Raw genomic sequence first — 22,151 nt, forward strand, 5'->3', positions numbered from 1 at the left:
TGGGGGTCCTTTGACATGAGAAAAGTTTGAGAACCACTGATATTATAGCAGGATACGTTTTTAAAAAAAAATGTTAGGATTTAGAATATAACGAAAAAACATCACATGGATGCACCTGGGACGTATCATCAGTGTTGTAGCCTGGGGTCATAGGATGTTTCGGGTCTCGCAACATACACCCTCGCCCAGGTGACCCAGCCAGGGTTGATCAAGCCCCGACTTACGTCCCAGGTAGCTACCCACGGTCAGTCCTAAATAGGGAAAGACAGGGCCACTCAATACGCTTGTCCGAAACTACTCTGCCAGGAATGGGGGAGAGGAGAGGCTCTGGTACGTGGAGGGGCTAGGCTCTGTGGGTGGCCTCCTGGCCGGGCTCCTCCTCCGTCTCACCAGGTCCAGGACCTGAGCGTTGCATCAGACTCCCCCGCTCCAAACATTTCATTCTGGTGTGATGGTGTCTTGGCCCGTGGTGGTACTGCAGGCTCCCTTAGCGGCTTGCTTGAATGGCCCTCCTACAGGCCTCACCGTGGATTTGTTGGGCTTCTTCCTCACGGAAGACACAGACTGGGGCGCCAACCCAAACTGCTCCCGGATGCCGTCTACATTCCGGCTGTCACCCGTCTCTCCGGTGGTCACCAATCTATTCCTGGTTGTCACGTAGTCTATAAATTCCTATGAGCCACTATAAATAGAATAACTATAACGAAAAAACATCACATGGATGCACCTGGGACGTATCATCAGTGTTGTAGCCTGGGGTCATAGGATGTTTCGGGTCTCGCAACATACACCCTCGCCCAGGTGACCCAGCCAGTGTTGATCAAGCCCCGACTTACGTCCCAGGTAGCTACCCACGGTCAGTCCTAAATAGGGAAAGACAGGGCCACTCAAAACGCTTGTCCGAAACTACTCTGCCAGGAATGGGGGAGAGGAGAGGCTCTGGTACGTGGAGGGGCTAGGCTCTGTGGGTGGCCTCCTGGCCGGGCTCCTCCTCCGTCTCACCAGGTCCAGGACCTGAGCGTTGCACCAGACTCCCCCGCTCCAAACATTTCATTCTGGTGTGATGGTGTCTTGGCCCGAATACATTTGTAGGATCCCCCAGAAGCAAAAGATTTCAGTTAAAAATGTTCGGTTTAAAACAAATATATATTAAAAGTTTGGGTTTGGGGTCTAAAAGATTAGGCTCCAAGAAAAGCTTAGGTTCGGGGCCCCAACACATGCTACAAGGCCCCAACTACAAGCTCACAACGCTTCGCACTGCAAGGTGTTGTGAGCTTGTAGATCGGCTATTTAAAAAAATGTTGCCTTTCTTGTAATATTTGACAATTTAGCCAATGTTTGACCATTTTTTATAGTATAGTTGGCTACTTCTGACGCAGTAATAGTTTATTATAAAGATTATTGTGACAGTTGTGACAGGATACAGTATACGTATACAGTAAACATATTGCCTCAATTCACTGGCTCCCTGTACATTTCAGAATGATTTTTCAATGATATTTCAAGAAATAGCAGATCTACAAGCTCATGTGCCGAGCTTATAGATTTGCTCACTTTAATTAATGTTTGTTTGTCCTTCTTTCTTTCTTTCTTTCTTTCTTTCTTTCTTTCTTTCTTAGAGTGGAGACAGACTGTACCGTTGAAAGGCTCAACCCGAGGATGCCCTTAGAGATGGAGATCTCTCTATCCATGGATTTGTTTGCATGGGGGATTCCTCTGCGCCAACGGCCCTGGTCTTCGGTGGTCTCCACCGTGGATTGATTGCTGATTGACGCAAAATTCCACGACAGTGTGTATGATGTGTCTTCATTGATGCAGAATTCCATGACAGTGTGTATGTGTCTTCGGTGGTCTCCGCCGTCGGCCTCCACCGAAGACCTCGGCCAGCCGGGGGTTTCCTCTGAAGACGACTCTAAGTAGGAACCTCTTTTCCTTTTCCTTTGCTGGATGCTGCAGCTGCTTCATGCTGCAGTTTGTTGGATGCTGCTTGTGGTGTTGGTGTTGGATGCTGATTGTGTCGTTTGCGTGCTGATGTGGTTAAAGATGTTGCTCTGCTGCTTTTTTCCCAGGTATTTTTTTTCAGGTTGTGGAATCAAACGCCGACGTTGAATCTACGACTATGTTGGTAGTGTAGTGTTGTGGCTGTTATTTTGTGGCTGTTAGTTAGTGTGTGTGAGAGAGATAATTTGCATTCAATATGTTTTTAGACATAGGCCTCTGTAAATCCGGGCATGAACCTGGTAATTTGGGGGGGGGGGGTGGCAGGCGGGCGTTCACACTAATCACATGACGCTGCTACATTTTAATCAATGACGAGCCACATTTTTCATTTAAAAGTTTAATTTCTTGCCCGGAGAAGATCAAGAACATGTCGATGTGTTCCAACATACCTGAAATGAGTCAACGAAAAGCACATTTTGAATGATTTCTTCAGTCTTCAGTGAGAAGATGATTGATTTGACAACGCTGGACATCACGATGTCTGGGAAATAGTTTTAGGCCAAAAACAAAACACAGAACAAACTAGAAAAAGTGCTTTCCGCCAGGTCAGGTAGGTTATTGTGGCCTCCTGGTGGCGCTAAATGTGAAAAGGGTGCCATTTCTTCTTAGGCCTTGCATGGCAATCGTATTCTGCATTAATGATTTGAGGCATTTTGTTCCAAAAATATGTTTTGCTAAATTAGACCTGCTGGTGGCACTATAACAGGCCAATGTTAAAAGGGTGGCATTTGTTCCTCAACATAGTGTGAATGTGCATGCAAAGTTTATCCTCAATCGGACGCTGTGTTCATGATTTGCGGCTTTTTGTTCAAAACAAGCCACTACTGCAAACTTTGGATGTGAATCTCAGCCAATCAGGATGGAATCAGAAAAATCAAACAGATCCGTCTTGATCACATGACTTTAGAGATCATGTGTACCGATTTGCGTGAAATTTGGATAAAATCGGAGTCATATAAAAAAAAGAGTTTTACATAAGTCGGCCTCCTGGTGGCGCTATAAAAGGAAAAATACAGGCCAATGACCTTTAATGAGTGCGCATACAAAGTTTTACACCGATCAGTGCATTTATAGGTAAAAACACGAATCGGCCTGTTTTAGCGCCACCATGAGGCTGATTTGAAAATTCAAATGGCATTTCTTCCTCGGCCTAGTGGGAATGTGCATGCAAAATCTCATGGAAACTGCATGCTGTGTTCATGATTTGAGGCATTTTGTTCAAAACAGGACACTCCTGCAAACGCTGGAAGCCATTTTTAGCCAATCAGGATGGAATCTGAAAAATCTGAAAGACACATTTCCGTTTAATGACAATAGATATACACAATAAGCGTTCTCAAAGTTAGTTTGTGCTCTTCAGTAATACCTGAGATGGCAAAATCCAAGTGCTTTGGTTGCAAAGTTAAATAAGGTCAAAACACAGGTCTCCGCCAGCTCAGGTAGGTTATTGTGGGGCAGCAATGTTCGGAATTCGGCAATCAGGATGTAATATAAAAAATCGGAAGGAACCATCTTGACCACTTGGCTATAGAGATAATGGGTACCGATTTGCATGATGTTTGGACAAATTTGTAGGAGTAATATAAAAAAGAAAACTGTTGCAAAAATTGGCCTCAAGGTGGCGCTATAATAGGGCAATGTTAAAATGGTGGCATTTGTTCCTCAATGTAGTGCGAATGTGCGAGCAAAGTTTCACTGCAATCGGACGCTGCGTTCATGATTTGGGCCACTCCTGCAAACTTTAGATGTACATTTTAGTCTATCAGGATGGACTATGAAACATCTAACAGATCCTTCTTGATCACATGACTATAGAGATCATGTGTACCGATTTGCGTGAAATTTGGATAAAATCTGAAGGCTTACAATCAAAAAATTTGTTTTACATAAGTCGGCCTCCTGGTGGCGCTATAAAAGGCAGATGTGAAAAATGCAGGGCAAAGGTTTTTCTTTGGCCTCTAGAGAGTGTGCATACAAAGTTTTACACAGATCGGTTTTACACAGTTATAGGCAAAAACACAAATCGGCCTGTTATAGCGCCACCATGAGGCTGATTTTAAAATGTTCAAGTAGCATTTCTTCCTTGACGTAGTGGGAATGTGCTTGCAAAATTTCACAGAAATTGCATGCTGTGTTCATGATTTGAGGCATTTTGTTCAAAACGGAGCACTCCTGCAAACTTTGGAAGGCAATTTTAGTCAATCAGAAAGGAATATGAAAAATCTGAAAGACCCGTTTCGTGTAATGACTATAGAGATACTGTGTACCGATTTGCGTGCTGTTTGGACAAAATCTGTAGGAGTACTGTCAAGAAATGTGTTTTGCACCAATCGGCCTCCTGGTGGCGCTATAACAGGCCCCTGTGAAAAATTTGGGGCAGAGGTTCTGCTCTGGTATTCAGGGAGTGTGTGTGCACAGTTTCGCTGCGAGCAAGCCAACGGTGCCGGAGATTAGCTGTACACAGACAGATCGAATGACGGACGGACGGACGGACGGACAGGGGGTAAAACATACTCTCTCGCCATGCCTTTCGGCCTGGCGGAGACAATTAGCTGTTCCTTAGTTGTTAGAAGAATAGTTTATAATCATTTTAAAAAGAACAATTACGTGGTGACCCTAGAGTGTTACCTGACATTGCATAGTAGAATTTTTGATGACATAGCATTAAACAGACAGCAGCCAGTCTAGTGCAAAGGAAAACGTCTCAAAGACAAAACTGCAAACACCACAAAAGCATACAAGGACTTGCTCAGCAGGAAGTGCAAGACAAACTGATGCAATCTACCTCAGGTTTAACCACAGAGGTCAAGAAGCTTCCAGAAAACAGCAGCAGACCACACACAACAACTTCAGTTAAAAACAAAATTGATTTTTTATTTTATTTTTTTTCTCTCCCTCCATGATATCATTTTAACTCCACTTAATGGATTTTGAAAAAAAGACAAAGAAAGAAAAGAAAGAAGACATAAATAAAATACACATTCCCAAAAAGAAAATAAGAGAAAAAAATAAATGTCAGACAGTTTGGCAATTAAATTAATCAAAAGAGGCTTAATCATCACTTGACAGCACAGAGAAGAAACAAAAACATAATCAGGGTGGAAGACAAATGTTTAGTTCATCTGTTCAGTGACTATATCCTACAGTATGTGGTTCCATTGACAAGATGCTTAAAACACACGGTAATACATACAGTAGCAAGGAGAAGAAACTGAGGTCTGGGGTTGAACAAAACCAAAATGACTGCCCTGAAAATGTCACAGAATACACATACACACACATGCACTGTAGTCTAGAACATACACACACACATACAAACACAGTGACACACGCGCACCGACACACGCACGCACGCACGCACGCACGCACGCACGCACGCACGCACGCACACACACGCACGCACGCACGCACGCACGCACGCACGCACGCACGCACACACACACACACACACACACACACACACACACACACTACAACAGTTGTGCCAAATTGGGCAACCCTGGCATAAAGGAGAGTGGCAGGGCATAACTGATGTACTCGGGCATGTTGTTTCCATTAAAAAAGAGCAGAAGGACAGGAATGGCAGGAACTAACAACAGCAAAAGAGAGAGAGAGAGATACAGAGCTAGAGAGAGAGCTAGAGAGAGAGAGAGAGAGAGAGAGAGAGAGAGAGAGACACAGAGACAGAGAGAGCGAGAGAGATGTGGGTGAAACCTAATTTAAGCCTGATTTATATTTTGTCGCATGATGGTGTTGCTCACCCAGTCATCCAAATATTTTTTTGGCAAGCGACATCACCATGTGACAAAAGTGTCAATTAGACTTAAGACGTCCTCACACTAATGTAGCGCATTGGACTCATATGTTATTAATTTCCAGATTAATCAAAATGACATTTCCATTAACATTCAATGCATGTGTGCATGTTAGCCTTGGCCCATCACACAGCCTTGCCATGTAGTACAACCTGCAAAAATAGTAGGCTAATAAGACACTTACTATAGTCTGCCTTATAGTGGTTTCATCTAAACAGAGTCCCTACCCCCTCATACCTGGATAAAAAAAATCAATGCAAAATAATAATTGAAAAATAAAAAAACATTAGTTGATGCTGTAGCAAGCGAAAGGCAAGTTTTTCCAAGTTGCAGCAGCAACAATATTTACCCCCTACTTGATTGACAAGGAAAATACCAAGGCGTGGGTTGTTGATTCAGAAAGGCCAAGTAATGGGGCTCTCTCTATGTTGGAGATGTGAGGTGGGCGACTTAATGACTAAAGGAGGCATAGTGGGCGAGATTCCTCCATTGTGTTGCTTGTTTTTATGCCACCCTGTTTCATGCTGTGATGCTCAATTGGTGAATTGAGCAACACTGCTAATTAGCCAGACGCTTGCATTCATAGGGTGAGTGATTGACAAGACACCATCTGTGGTTTCAGCAAGGAGGTGGGCATGACTAAAGCACACTAAAGCCAAGCTGCGTCTTTTTCCAAACTGTTGCTTTAAATATGTACAGTAAATGAATTACTTGTGAGAACAAAATCAACCAATCCATCCATCCATCCGTCAATCAGTCCATCTATCTATCTATCTATCTATCTATCTATCTATCTATCTATCTATCTATCTATCTATCTATCTAGCTATCTATCTATCTATCTCCTACTGTGTCTGCCTCGCTGCATAGTTCTCCATGAACTAACCTGTACAGTATGTCAGGTTTATCCCTTACTGACCCGAGAACGACATCATGTTCGGTTGACGTCTGAAGCACGCGCAATGGTGTGAAGCATGTTTGTGTTCTCAAAGCCTGCTTCAGTACTGCCTAACATGCTGTCGATAAGCTCATTAGCTGTAGACATGGAAAACTACTGGTGCCTAAAAGAGTCACAACATTAACTTTGCCCATGAGAAGTGAGCGTCCTTGTAGATTACGGGTTAACAATTTTTAGGAAATATAAGACTCAAACAGGCTATGTTGTAAAGGGCAAAGAGGGACTTAAGCCATAATCCAGCTGTTACTCTGCTCCTGTTGGCACATACATACTGTATGATATGAATACAGAATATTATGCTGATAGTCTGTCACGATAAAATAAATAAATTAAATACAAATTCTTCCCATCTCATTTATTATATTTCCATCATTCGTCCTTGGCTTATCTTTCTGCCTTCTACTGCACATCGAACAAGTGACTGTATATGTCAGACAGATGCATCCAGATACATAGTATCAATACTGACACTTTCAAAACCAACATCTCAATCCTTTTAATCAAATATAATGCAGTGTATTGCAATGTAAGACCCCAGCAAATGGGTATGGTAAACATGCATTAACCAGCAACGCAGGGAGGGGAAAACAATCCTCACTGTTGGACTGACTTGAAAAGAAGAGCTAAATTATTAATTCTTCATTGTCTGCCTCTGAATACACAGTTTACCCGGCTGACATTATAGCTCAGCCAAATAGTTTCGGGGAAGGGCCTAAAATCAATGCACAATTAGGGGTGTCTTGTATCAAGCATGATGAATTATGCTCTCTATTCTAAGGCTGCTCCATAGACACTTGATCAATCCTGCTTCTGAGGACCTGGTAGTGCAGGCCTGGGAGAAATTGCTCTATTCCAAAGCCATTCTGTCGAATGTATTGATTAACCATTGCGTTTTGAATTGAGTCTGTCAAGGATCTGTTCTCTGTAGGGTAAGGTATTGTAGAGCTGGCTATGGTCCAGTATAAAACCAAGAGAAGACTACATTCACACCTGCTTCCAGTTGATATTTTGCCGCCATGCCATGGGCCTCTTTTCAAAATGTTACTAAAGCCTATTGTACCAACAGTTGATGAACAAATTCTGTGACTTATCAATTCTAACATCTGGATGCTAAACTCCACTCTGTTGATTATTGAAATGTTGAATGCAAGGCAATGTCAAAGTACTTTACAAGCCCATACTCTAAAATGGACATATTTATGGACATACAAAACAGTGTCATCCACATACAGCAATGACTGCAACTATGCCCAGCATTCACAACTTTATCTCATACATCTGAGTGCTGCCACCACATGGTTCGACTACATAAGTCAATCAATCAATACATTCACACCAGGGTGTGCAGGATGTAATTATACACCGAGCAATATTTTCTTTTAACTATAGAATAACTGATCCTCTGCCTACCTAGAGGGTTATAAATTCATCCACAATTAGTAGGCCATATACTGTATTTGTGATCAAAGCTATGTAAATGCTATTCATATAGAGCAACCATAAATAACTTGTGGTATGCCATCCTTTGGGGGGGGCATGATTGAGCTTTGAAACATGAGTATTTGCCTGTATTCCTATAAAGGATAGCTCACTGTCTGGTTACTATCATCCCATCTCCCTCTGGCCCAGAGCGCTCTGGTTTGTATGGTCTAGGTCTGCTCCCACGGTACACAGTGGACCTGACTGACTTCAAACAGGTACACAAATGCCCTTGCAGCATGCATCCGGGATTCCATTCTGCCCCCTTCCATCCTCTCTCCCACCTGCATTTACACATCATGACTCAATGTGACACTTGTTATTGTTGCCTTTTTTCTGTACAAATGTCCACAATATCTTATCCCCATTCCAGTTGTCCCTGTTTCTTTGCTCCTGGATAATCCACCGACAAACCCAAAAAATCCAAACACAATATACAATGCTTTGCTTTCTGTCTTTTCTCTTTTCTTTTTCTTTTTTTTTTCAAAATCCACCCATGAACTAACATTGACGTGCTTCTTTTTTTTCAAACCCACATTGAGAAACATGACAGTATGTTTATTTTTTATGTTTTCTTTTGTTTTTGTTCTTTTTCTTCATCAAGGACAGATTATGTACATACAGATGTTATTATGCCACTGACAAACCCAGCGGGATGCTGACATGGAACGGTGCATACATTATGTCGAAAGAGAGACGGGGAGGCTGAGAGAAGAAAAAGCGTCTGAGACAGAAAATAGAAGCACTGACCAAACGACCTGCTCTTGTGCTTGAAATGGAGTCCATTGTAATTTTCTGAGCAACAGAATATGTGTACAACTGATCTGTGTTTTGTCACACAGACAAACCCAAAGATTGACTACATGTCAGAGGGCATTGTTCACCGACAAGACTCTTGAGTACAACATGTTTTGTTTTAGATTACATGCTGTTTAAACAGCGCTTCACATCATCTTCAGAGTACTGTACGGAGCAATATTACAACAACAAACGTACTTGTTACAGCTTGTCAATCAATGGCAACCGGTTAACATATCACACCACAGCTTGAACCATTATCTGATGCCTCTTCACACAGTAGTAGTTTGGGGTTATTGCTGGTTTCAAACAAAAGCAAACATAAAACACATTCTGACAAACTTACTGAATACTGAGTATGTAAGGTCACAGGAATAGTCGCAGTTCAGCTGAGGTGAAACCATCTCTTCGTCCAGGCTCTATGAGGTGCGTTTGCATATAGCCACAGCGATGTGACGATGTTTCCGTGAAGAAGGGAGTTTCACTGGCGTCTGGACATAGTGTATATGTGTGTGTTTGGGGGGAGGGGAGGTCATATAGGGCCGATGCCTGTAAGTCGTGGGCAACATGTTTGAGAAGGGGACGCGGCAAACACCAATGCAAGGTTGTCCTTGAAGAGAATTCCTGTCAGTGGCGGGATTGAGTTTGATTTATGGGGGCCATCACAGGCTGGCAGGAGGGGCAGGGGGGGGGGGCAGGCTTCTTCACTTAGCCAGCCACAGGTAACTGCTAATCACATCTTTATCTCCCAGCGCTCTGGCCGAATGGGGAGCGACTTACAGTCACGGGCCAGAGCATTTACATTGTTTCCGATCATTTATCTGGCTGGTCTGAGAGAGACACATGATTATGATGTGGACAAATATGACGTGTATGTGCATATAATACAGTTAACAGCATGACAAAAAAAAAGTCAAATACATAAAACATTACAAATTATATTACACTTTCATCGACTGCTCCTCGTTTTGGATGAAAAGAATCCCTTGGACTGTTTCAAATGTGTGTTGTTTTTTTAAAAAGCTTGTCATGGCAAAATAGAGCACATCACTTTGAAAACTTTACAATTTTTTTTTTAGTCGTTCAATGAGTGTGACTTCTCAGAGCAAAGTACAAAAATTATTATTCCCACACACGGCTCATTACCATCGGATTTTGTTCTTTTTTTTTTTCTCACATGGAATTACTATTCATAATTATTCAAATACTTATTAACATCATTATTCGGTAGTATTATTAACACCAAAAAAGTAAAAGCAGTTAACCTTGCAGAGTAAAACAGACACAGTGCAGGGAGAGGGGGGGGGGGGGGGGGGGGGTGGGTGACGGGAGGGAGGAGAGTATGGATTCACAACAGGAACATCTCTAACCGGTACATGCTATCAACAAGCGACAAGGAGGATGGAGCCACAGCTTTGAAGCAGGAGACACAGTTATTACCGGAGAGTCTCTTCTCGCTTCTGAAAAACTGGAGCAGAGCAGTACAGAGGCTGATGGGAGATGGAGTTTTTTGGCGCCGGCGCAACTTGAGGTTGCCAGCTCTGCCTCTGTATACTGCGATTATTTACACTGGGGAGGAGGGGAGGACGGGGAACGGGGAGTGGAGCACATAACACTATAGCAATGCAAAGGGGTGTCGGGGGGGGGTTGGGGCGGGGTAGACTAGACAAGAGTACACTGAAAGGAGGTTCGAAAAGGGCCTGGCGGTGAGGGGGTCTCCTCACATGCGTAAGCTTTGTATAAAGCCCCCAAATAACATAACGGAGGGAGTTGAGTGTGGCACCCTCACAGCCCGCCCTTATATACATTTTGACATCATTCGAAGCAGTGTCACTGCCACACGGTTAACATCAGAAAGCCATACGTTGTGTGTGTGAGTGTGCGTGTGCGTGTGCGTGTGTGTGTGTGTGTGTGTGTGTGTGTGTGTGTGTGTGTGTGTGTGTGTGTGTGTGTGTGTGTGTGTGTGTGTGTGATCAGAGGGTGACGTGTCACATGGCCCGAAGGCCCCAATTGGAAAACTTTCGAAAAGTCACGTGACCATCCATTTACAATATCACTATCAAATCCATAAATATCATCCATATTACACCTATTTGAATCATTTCCATAAGGCAAACGTTGTAGTAGTCATTAGTCTATTTATATTACATAAATTATTGTCCGGCTGTTAGATTATCTATTTTTTTCCCATCTATCACCGAGACAGTGATCATCGGTGATAGCATACAACACTCTATCAACATCACCACGGTGACCGCCATGGCAAATAAAAGGTGAGGAGGAAGGAAGAAAGTACCTCGCCAAGATCGAACTGGCAAGGCTGGTGACAGAAAGAGAGAGAGGGACATAGACTGAGGGAGGGAGAGAGAGAGAGAGAGAGAGAGAGAGAGAGAGAGAGAGAGAGAGAGAGAGAGAGAGAGAGAGAGAGAGAGAGAGAGAGAGAGAGAGAGAGAGAGAGAGATGCAGTGATGGATGGTGGTGCAGGTGTTCTAGATATGGATAATTAGGGGGGTGGGGACAGGGGTTTGGGGTTCAGGGGTCAGGGCAGAGAGGGTAAAGTGGAAACGAATGTTTGATGCGACAATGGCTCCTGGTGCAATGCATATTCTCTTTTTTTGTTGTTCACAGTGATGGGTTCGTAATTAAAGAATTCTTAATTTCCTTCTTCCTTCTGCTGACAGGGGAGCGGGGTTGGGGGGAGGGGCTTAGGGGACGCTTCCGGTCAAACCCTCATTATTTTCTTTTTTTTTTTACATCTTCAGCAGAAGAGAGACAGAGAGTGACAGCCAGACACCGACTGCAGCGCTCATCCCCATGTGGAGGGTGACTGCTCCCCCGTATACCGCCCCCGGCCCTGCAGGGACAAAGGAAAAACATGAATGAAAGACAGGAAATAAGAGAGAGACAGACGTACAGACAGAGAGAGAGAGAGAGAGACAGACGTACAGAGAAAGAGAGAGAGAGAGAGAGAGAGAGAGAGAGAGAGAAAGAGAGAGAGAGAGAGATTTTCTAACCCTGTGAGTCAGTGGAGAGAGGCATGGTTAGGGATTCAGTTCCAATGTTCAAAAGAGACGTTTTGTGAAACTGGGAACTAAAACGTTATTAAAGTGCGGGCCAACAAAACAACATGAAAAATGTTCACACGTTACATTGAGGTGGCAGCCAGAAATGCCTTGTAATAAAGTCACAGAGGGAAGAGGGGGGGGGGGCAGAGCAGGTGGGGTGGCTGTTCAGGGGGGAATGTCAGGGCAGTGACTGGCACATGAATAGGGATGTCACAAAACTATTTGATTATGACCTCCGATTTTCCGTGCCTGGTCTGGAACGCCGGTGGTGGGGTGTATTTTTTTTTCTCCCAGAATGTTCTAATGATGTCGAAGAGGATAAGGAAGGACGCATGAGAGATAGGCTGACAGGAGGAGCGGCAGTGGCTTCAGCGTAAAATGCCAACGGGGTGCGGGTGGTGGTGGGGGGGGGGGGGGGGGGGTTTGGGGAGTGAGATGTATGGGGCCGACGGGGGGACTCACTGGAGGGAGACTGGGCCCCGAGATAATGGGTGAAGGAATGAAAGGAGATGGAGGACTCACTTAGGATGGTAATGCCATGTTTTTCACAAAGGTGGTAGGGGGTGGGGGGGGCGGCGAAAGGGGGGGCTAGGGAAGGGAGTTGGGGATCAGTCATTGGGGACGGCTAATGTGAATTGGGCTGGGAGAGAAATGACAACTTCTTGAGAGAGGACAGAGCCGGGTGAGAATGTGTGGTGTGTGGTGTGTGGTGTGTGTGTGTGTGTGTGTGTGTGTGTGTGTGTGTGTGTGTGTGTGTGTGTGTGCGTGTGCGTGTGCGTGTGTGTGTGTGTGGGGGGGGTGTGGTGTGGTGTGGTGTGCGTGCGTGCGTGCGTGTGCGCGTGCGTCTGTGCGTGCGTCTGTGCATGCGTGCGTGTGTGCGTGCATGCGTTTGTGCATGCGCATGCACGTAGTACGCATATACGTGTGTGCGTGTGGAGGGGGAGAGCGTGAGCGAGTAAGAGTGAAGGTAATATAGGCAGGCGAAGCTCTAATGGGGCGGAGAATAAAGAAAATGGAGGGGGGGGGAGGTGGTGCGATAAGAAAAACGATGCACTGTGCATATAGGAGAAATAAAACAGAGGAGGCAAACGGGGGAAATGCAGTGTGTCATTGTGTATGTACTGCATGTGTGAGTATACCAGTGCTGATGTCAGGTCCATACTGTCACATACTGAGGAGGACAGTTTTGTGTGCACGTTCGTGCCTGTACGAGACACTGCGCGAGAGGGGAAGTGAGATGAGTGTCCGTGCATGAGTGTGTGTTTGAGTGCATGCACATTTCTGTGTGAGCGTGTCATGCGCATGTCTGGTAACTTACGAAAAAGCAGCATGCTCGCGTTGGAAGCCCCCAGACGATTTGAGGCGAAGCAGGTGTAGTTGCCAAAATGTTTGTCTGTCACGTTGGTGAAGAGCAGCAGCGATCGCGTTTTCTCGTTTTTGATCCTCAGGCTGTTGTCATTCTCTACCGGCCTGGGGAACAGGGTGTGAAAGACACAAACAGGGATAGACAGAGACAGAGGATGAAAAGAAAGAAAGTGTGAGAGGATGAGAGGAGTAACGCAACACACGCATCGCACCTAGTAGAGATACATAGGAGACCTTCTTCTCAGCGGGGTGGAGTGCACTGGGGCCCCTGGGGTGGGGGATCTCCAGTGGAGTGTTGATGAATCACTTGCAAGTGATTCAGATTGCCAAATCGGAGGTACACCAGTGTTCAAAGAACTCACATGAAATTACATGATACATTTTTCGGTCAAATATTCTGTAGCAAAATGATATGCTTCATAAGTAATAAAAACTATGATTGATCATGTGATGAAGAAGATATAGCTAATTAGTTTAAGGGCGCAAAATCAGAATATCAAAACAGCAGTGAGCACATTTGCAAGCCGAGCGATCATACCTTTCAAACATTAAAGCGGCAGTGAGAAAAGACAAGACAGAAAAGAACAGGAGAAGGAGGTGTAGCACTGGCCCTTTAAGGAAAGTGCATAAAGAGGGGTGGCCAGGTTTGTGGCCTCCTGTCTAGCCAGAAGCCTGGTTTGAGTGTTTGTGAGAGAGACCTGGAGGCATGTGGGGTACAGACTAATTCTCGGTAAGACAATCTGAAACAAATGACAAGGTTTTTATAACTCATTGTAACAATAGTGTATATATATAATGTATAAGAGTTTAGGCTGACAATATTAGGCCTGTTGTTAATTATACTAATATATATATACTTCCAGAAGCCTCCAGGTCCTTTGAGCAGCAGTACCCTGTGGCTGTGCAGGCCTTTATCAATTGGAGCCATGAGCATATATTGACTATTTGGGTATGTTTGTTATTTTGCTGTATTTTGTCATCTTGCTATAGGAGCCTAATGAATTGATGAATTGGGATGAATTGTTGGAGGGTTGGTCTAATGCTTAATTATTTGATTTTTGTAGGAGCTGAACTAACATCACTGTTTTTCCCACCGTGCCATATATAGATATACTATTTAGACTGAGTGCAATAGGGTTGACTGAGGACAGAGCTATACTGGGCCATTAAGTAGCATTGCATGATTTTGGTTTTGCTTATTTGTAGTTTGTTTTGATTTGCTGATTTGCTTTTGGTAACTTATTTTCTTTTGGTTTTGCATTATTGGATTTGTTTAATTTCTGTATATTTAGTTTAGAGGCCCTGAAGCCCTTACCCTTATTGCCCCTTTGCCTCTTGAGTTTAGTCCCTTTTGCAGAACTCTAATACTAACCGCTTTCTTCCTTTCTGTATTTTAACCTGACTATTTTTATACCAACTGTTGAATAAACTTGACACATTTGATACATCAGCCTCTGGTTCTGTTAATTCTGAACCCGTACCTTCCTGGGGAACCTTACCTTGTTCAGTCCTATATATCTATATATATATATACAGTATATGGTTAATGTGTTTAAAGGATCCCTCACTCCTATATGTATGGGTGGCGTAGTCATTGCTTAATATCGCCCTGCTACAGAGGCAAAACTTGTATTTTTATAAACTGTCACCAGCACCCCCTCCTAGCAATGCAGCAGTTCGGCTGGCATCAGCATCGCTCCCTTCTGTGGCGTGGCACATACAATGCATTTATCATGCATTTGACAAGCGAAAAGCTCAGAGTAGCTCAAAGCGCATTGCATCGTGCCACGTTGTGAGCTTATAGATCTGCAATTTTCTCTACTTTTGCGTGACACTGTCTTTTATACTGAAGTATAAAATTGGGCATTAAAACGATGAAACATGGAGATACAAGATTTCTGCCCGTCAGCAATGATTGTTCTTTGGCAACAGTATTAAAAAGTGTACCATGCTCAGTCACTGGCATCTCCACGGAACTCAGTTTTGTGGAGAACTGCTGAAATGACTCAGCCTCACCCACTGGTTTTGTAGGTACAGATGTAGATGCAATGAAAGCACTGACAAAAGCAGCTCTGATCGGTGACAAGAACGATGAACATTGTGAAGCAGCAGGATTGAGGAAAACAATAGAGACATTCTGTTTATTTTTTATAGTGGTTCTTCAGACTAAAGTATTGGAGAGTGTGAATGTTGTCACTAAAATAATACAAGACACAAACACAGGCACAAAGAAGGCAGTGAAATTGCTGGAGATAACCATACAGATCTTGTCTAAGTACCGGTACAGCAAAAGACAACAGCAGACGCTTTACAGACAAAATGGGAAGCTCAGTAAAAATAAGAAAAGTGAAATGTCAGTTTGACGGGCTATGTGAAGATGAGCGCTTATCCAAAGTAGAAAGCTATTTCAGAGTCAACATTTTCATTGCCAATCTAGACATAATAATCAACCAAAGATTCAGTATGCAAGCAACATCTCACATGTTTGAGGCACTACTGTACATCGCATGACTCTTCAGCTCGCAAGTGATGATGACCTACAGTATGTGACAAGGCCACTACAACAGGGACGTATCAGTAACGTTTCCTGCAAAACTCTTTCATTCATAGTCTGTTTTACAACAGAGGCTGAGCGGCAGTCCTCAGTCTCCCAACTTGTCAAAATACTGATTGTAGATCATTACTCTGTAACATCCACCTTTGGTGAGGAGTGCCCTGCTATTGTTTCTGACGTTACCTGTGGCAGACCTACTAGCATGGGGCAGGAGAGGCTGAATGGGCTGGCTATCCTGTCCATTGAAAGCATCAGAGCCCAGGAGTGTAACAATATTGTTGAGCATTCTGCTGAACACAAGGCTTGTTGAATGCCATTGAAATAGGTGAATACAAGACAATGATTTGTCTTTTCCCCAATAACAGCTATAGTTAAATAAACATTCTAGCTAGTTGGTTGATCATGTGACTTGATTTGATTGACTGTCTGTTTAGTGTTCACTGCATAGAGCGGGCAGTTTTTAAGTTTCTGTGGGCAGTAACGGGCGGCCAAAAAGCCCTATGGGTCCCAGAATAACCACGGTAAGGTCAGATACATACGTCACATTCTAGGCACCATCAGTCAATGAGAGCAGGGTGGTATGACGTGTATGAATAAACACTATCTTTGAAAGATTGTGACCTTTGTCAAATAATCAATGTGCACACTATATCATTCTATTGAGGTATCTAAAGAGCACAGAGTACGTTTCTGACCGGGGAGTATGGGCTGTAAGGGCAAGACTATCAGCTAGTGGCAGCCCAATTGACAGTTTTTCAGAGAATGAGAACATAATTCTGACACATTATTACTGACAGGTAATCTAAATAGAAATCTATTTATTAATACTGATCATTACTTAGCCCAGCCCACTTTGTCTCTGTCCGTGGTGCTGAAACGGTCAAATCCTCTCATTCTGACTTTCTGTTTGTATTTGGGTCCCAATGAAAATAATTGTTGGAGCAGGCAGTACTTGAACTTTTCTGGTGGCAAAGATGAACTACGGCCGGGATGGATTGAAACCATTGCGGGAATGGGCAGTAATGATCAGAAAACAGGTGGGAGTGGGCGAGCAATAGCCTGTTTCCAAACCATAGACCCTGCCCACTCTCTGAGTGGACTGCCTCTTAGTCTGGTGTTGAAATGTGAGCCTAGGATATCTTCAATACAAAAAGTACCATCCAATGAGAGTCGGAGGTGGGGGTGGGTCTAACGACAAGCCAATCAGCGAATATCTGCTAAAACAAGCTGTGCGATGACGTCAGATGTAGGCGGATCCGTGGATCTCTTGTGATTGGTTTAGGGAACTTCGAATCCCCTCCCCCTTGTAATCGCCGACACTGCAGCCAATTTCAGACTGAAGCTCCACGGAGCTTCAGGCTGATAATCAGGCTAGGCGAGCAAGGGATTAAAGCCCAAGTCACAACAATGATTTGCGATGCAGCGAGTTGCAGCGTGCAACCACTTGCAACAGAATCACTTTGCAACCTTATAGAACTGGAGAGTCCACATCCAGGCAGCTAGCTTCGATCGACTGCCGTTTCGACAGCAATTATATTGTCGTCATCCCTCCGGGCTATGGGATACAAACAGCAGATGGATGCTAAAACTGGACAGTAGTCTACATCAAGGTGGCGTATGATTAAATAGCGATAGGCTCCCTTCTTTGCCAAATGTTTCTCTCCCTCTCTATCGCAGGCAGGTGGGTGCAGTAAAAAACAAAAGGCTAACTCACGCTAGACTGGGCATTTCTGTGTGTATGTGTGTGTGAGAGAGAGAAAGAGGGAGAGAGAGAGAGAGCGGGGGAGGAGAGAGAGAGGTAAAAAGAGAGGAAGTTTTCTGTGATATGATGTGCGTGTTTCTGTTTGGGGAATTTTTCAAAAAGGTTAATGAGCTGGTCTTCTCTCCTCCATCCATTTCTGCTCCCAGAGAGCTGTACACACTCACGCTTGCTGCTGATCGGTATCAAACATTTATGATGTTTGATATACCTTCTGAAACATTTTGCTTGCGATTCAACAAGTTGAATGTCTTGCGACTCAATGAACCATCAATGACCTGCAATGGGGAAATTCAGACCGCTGAAATTTTTCTCTGTAACGCATTGCAGTGGTTTTGTTGTATCGTATTGCAATGACCTCGCGTCACCAGACTTTCCACCTCGGAGGAAAGCCTGGTATTCGTTCCTTTCCATGTGATCCGGTCTAGACCATGCCTACTGAACCCCCCCACAATACGGTGGTTCCGGTTGCTGGTATCGGTTTTTCAGCACCGATTTGTTTTGGTTCCCCCTGTCAGTTTTCCCAATCCCCATTTAAATGCTGAATCGAGTATAACTACAAGTTTAGTCTCGTCAGTCGCTACGAGTTGGAATAAAAGATATATACACCAAACAAACTATTCTCATAAGCTAAACTACGCCGCATCAAGGGTTTTATTGGGTAGGCCCTAAAATTATGATGCCCTTGACCGCAGGGAATTATTTTGGGTGATACCGGTACCCTTGGTTCCGGCCGCCTGATGACGCGACTGATGACGTAAAGTTATTTCGGCTCCAGACCGGATCAGAAACCCGAAAATTGTATTGATCCCAGGCTAGTATTGCAATGGTGTGAACAGGACTTAAGTGTCGCGCAGGGCTCTACTGTCTTGTTAGAACGCTATACACAGTTCTGAATTTTAATAGCTTTATCTTTGGCCACTCTACTTTCCTTGTAGGACTGTAAAATCACATTGTTAGTAAAATATATATGTGTGTGTGTGTGTGTGTGTGTGTGTGTGTGTGTGTGTGTGTGTGTGTGTGTGTGTGTGTGTGCTTCTTAACTATTAACCTGCATGCACCAGGGCCCATTATTGTGTGCAGTGCCCACCATAACTACCTTATGCCACTGGTTCTTCTACTCTCTGGAGAGTGCCCACATGACACACCGTACCTCCATACACGGTTCCCGTTTTAACCTTGTGCTAATAGTCAAATCTAACTGCCCATAAATAACAGTGACCTCCTGCTGGGGCCCATTATACTCTATTAACTTCTCTCTCTCTCTCTCTGTGGTTGGCACAGGCTTGTCTAACTGTTCCTCTCTCTTTCACATCTTGTCTGATGCCAAATCACCCTCTATTCTCCTACTATCCCAGGGACTTTTTTGCCAACTTGGAAGGAGCAGCTAAAATGCCAGAAAGACATTTGAAAAACAAATGGTCTCTGGCAATCGTAATGTTGCTTACTTGTTTCTGATGGCTACAGAAGAATACAAATGGCAATTTAGTTATGCCGGACACATGGCGATACCACAGGTCAGGCCAACAGGAGGGAGCCAATTATCAAAGGGTTAAATTGTGAGTGGGCCACAGTCTCACCTGTGGTCGTCTCGGTACCACTCGAAGGAGGCTGTGGGCACTGCCATGGCTTCACACCGCAAGATGGCCGTTTTGCCCAGTTGGGCTGGCATATTCTTCACATCTGTGATCATGGGTGGGTCTGGTGGGGGAAGGCGGGGGACAGGGATGGTGAGACATAAGGAGAAAATTAAACGATTAGCGTACACTTCGCATTTGCTATGAAGGCGAGAGTCGGGTCGTTGGAGGTAAGTTCACAAGGTCAAAGAGAAAAACATAAAACACAATTGAGATGTATTAAGCGCATGAATTCATACATAATAATGCATAAAATGTGCATATATTATCATTAATACATGATTGTGTTATCTTGTGGGCGGGTTAGTGTGAGCTGAGTTATCACTGTGTTGTGCTGTGTGTGCGTGTGGGTGTGTGTGCGTGTGGGTGGGTGCGTGCGTGCGTGCGTGCGTGCGTGCGTGCGTGCGTGCGTGCGTGCGTGCGTGTGTGTGTGGAGGGGGGTGCAGAGTGAGGATAGGCGTACTTACAGTTGACCGTGACCTTGACCTTGTGCTTGTCAGGCGGGGCTACCCCATTGTTGGTTATGCATTCGTAGTCCTCACCCTGTTGCCTCTTGATCTCTGTGATGTCCAGGAACTCGCCATCACTCACCAAGCCATCTGAGGGTACAGAGCACAGGCCAAACGTCCCATGTATGATGACTCATGTCATTACACATACTGTAATCTATACTTATACGAGAGCCAAAAATTGGATCGGGTATTTTTCGCACGGGACACGACTACTGATCTAGGATCTGTGCTGTGGAGTGTTCTTTCTTTTGTGGTGAGCCGTATGTGCTTGAATTGCTGCCAAATCTGCTCCCTTCTGTTGTGGCTCTATCTGTATTCTTTTACTGCCTGCAGTAAAGACTGGCATTCTCCTCAGGATCAAGAAGGTGTTAACTTAACTTAACGCAACTTACCTATCTTTCTTTGACTGAGAGTGACTGAGATTTTAAAAAGGCAAAAAGGCAGGGCAGCCTATTCTTACAGCTAACCTAAAGACAGAGCATTAGGGATGCGACAATACGTGAGCTATCAAGCTGATACATACAAGACTTTGATCAGGTATTAGCTTCGATACTGAAAGCTAATGCCAAGTGCCACAATGTGACCTCAAAGCATTTTAGCAGCATAACACACAGTCTTTTTCACATGTAGGCCTAGAAGTGCTAAGTCCTTTGGCTGCCAAGGCGTGTTGGAAGGATTTTACTCTCTTATACAGTACTAGTATAATGGGACTTGACAATAAAGAATATTGAATCTTGGAGGCTTTCTCAAATAGAGAAAAGCAGATTACATCCACTTTACTTTGTTGCCTAATGTTGCAAGTCTGCATGGCTCAGTAAATTTGCAGTATCGCCGCTTGGTATCGAGTGGTATACATTATTTGTTATTGAGGTTACAAATGCATCCTATATCATCATACACTATTGTCATTGCTGAGTGAATGTGGCCCCTTAAACAGCAATGACAACATTACAGTTGAGGTCTCATGGGAAATTGTGAGTTTCACTTCAAAGCAAAGGACAAACTCAATTCTCAACAGGGGGTGCACGTGGGGGCTTGCATGGTACGCTATTCAGCGAGAAGAAGATGTGGATGTTATTTGCTGTTGACAAACTCCCAGGTGCCCCCAAAAGCGAATTAGGCTGTCTCGCACTCTGGCGGTCCCTCCTTTTCCTCAGGGCAGACAACGACCAAATCTCTGCAGGAGAGAGAGAGTCATGGGGATGGGCAAGACGTTATTGCTTCTGTGTGCAAGGGAATGGATGCTGTGTGTTATTAGAGCGACAGTGACAGAGAGAAAAAGAAAGAATGAGGGAAAGGAAAAGGAAGAGAGGGAGAAATAAGAGTGCAACCCCTCCTCTTGCCGCAAGTCTCAGCAGCCAGCTGTCTCACAGCCTCTGAAACCATTAAGCCTTTTTTTATTCTTTACTCCTCCTTACCCCATTAAAGAAGTCAGACTGCGGAACACGACATAATACATAATCTTGCCGCTAACAAGGAAATCCAGCGCTTAAATTGCCCCTCACTTTTCCCTTTCAAAGTCCCTCCCCCTGACATCAGTCAGGGGGCCTTCAGATCCTCTCCTCGCAAACACACAAACCACCCGCGCCACCAAACTCCCCAATCCTTCAACACATATGCCTCACCATCCTCTCACCCCTAAAGCATGCCTGGGCTGTGACTACGATGCCAACTGAACACGCGTGCGTGCGGAAAAAGACGCTAAACGGCACGATAATTCCTGTCAGAGATTAGCGCGGCGCTTCTAATTGAAGATTATACTGGAGGATTATTAGCACGGCTACTGAGCTGGAGACGATTATTCGCAGCTGCTGCCGTGGCGGCAGGCGGGCTGAGTAGGGACAATGTCGTTGTCGACGGCTCCAGTGTGTGGGGTGGCTGGCTATGGGGAATGTGTGTGTGTGCGTGTGTGTGTGTGTGTGTAGGGGGGGGGGGCTTTACAGCAATGTTATTCACTCATTCCATTAGCCTAATAAATACAGCTCCCTTGCGACATCTCTGCCGAGCAGGCTGAGCACCCAACTCTGCCCGCGGGGGGAGGCGGTGCAGGGGGGATGAACGGGAGAGAAAAAAAGAGGGGAAAAGATAGAATCAGACAGCTAGCACTGGAGGAATTACAGAGAGAGGTCTGATACAGATGACTTCCAAGAAATAAAAAGCACTGGGGAAGAAGGGAAAAATGAGAAGAAATTGAGCGCGATAGAATGC

General features: G+C 44.5%; 1 protein-coding gene across 1 annotated transcript in view; it reads right to left on the reverse strand.

Moving 5' to 3' along the window:
- Positions 1–8,796: 8,796 nt before the first annotated feature.
- Positions 8,797–22,151, reverse strand: part of iglon5 (IgLON family member 5) — a 137,976-nt gene continuing 124,621 nt past the window's right edge. Inside the window, exons 5-8 of the mRNA XM_084051956.1 lie at positions 19,899–20,030; positions 19,375–19,495; positions 13,435–13,586; positions 8,797–11,905 (exon numbers count right to left, since the gene is read on the reverse strand). Coding sequence (XP_083908082.1) covers positions 11,802–11,905; positions 13,435–13,586; positions 19,375–19,495; positions 19,899–20,030 — 509 coding nt within the window. The 3' untranslated portion in view covers positions 8,797–11,801. The remainder of the gene's footprint in view (positions 11,906–13,434; positions 13,587–19,374; positions 19,496–19,898; positions 20,031–22,151) is intronic.

Source organism: Gymnoscopelus microlampas, assembly GCF_963454915.1.
Source record: "Gymnoscopelus microlampas genome assembly, chromosome: 3".
NCBI lineage: Eukaryota > Metazoa > Chordata > Actinopteri > Myctophiformes > Myctophidae > Gymnoscopelus > Gymnoscopelus microlampas.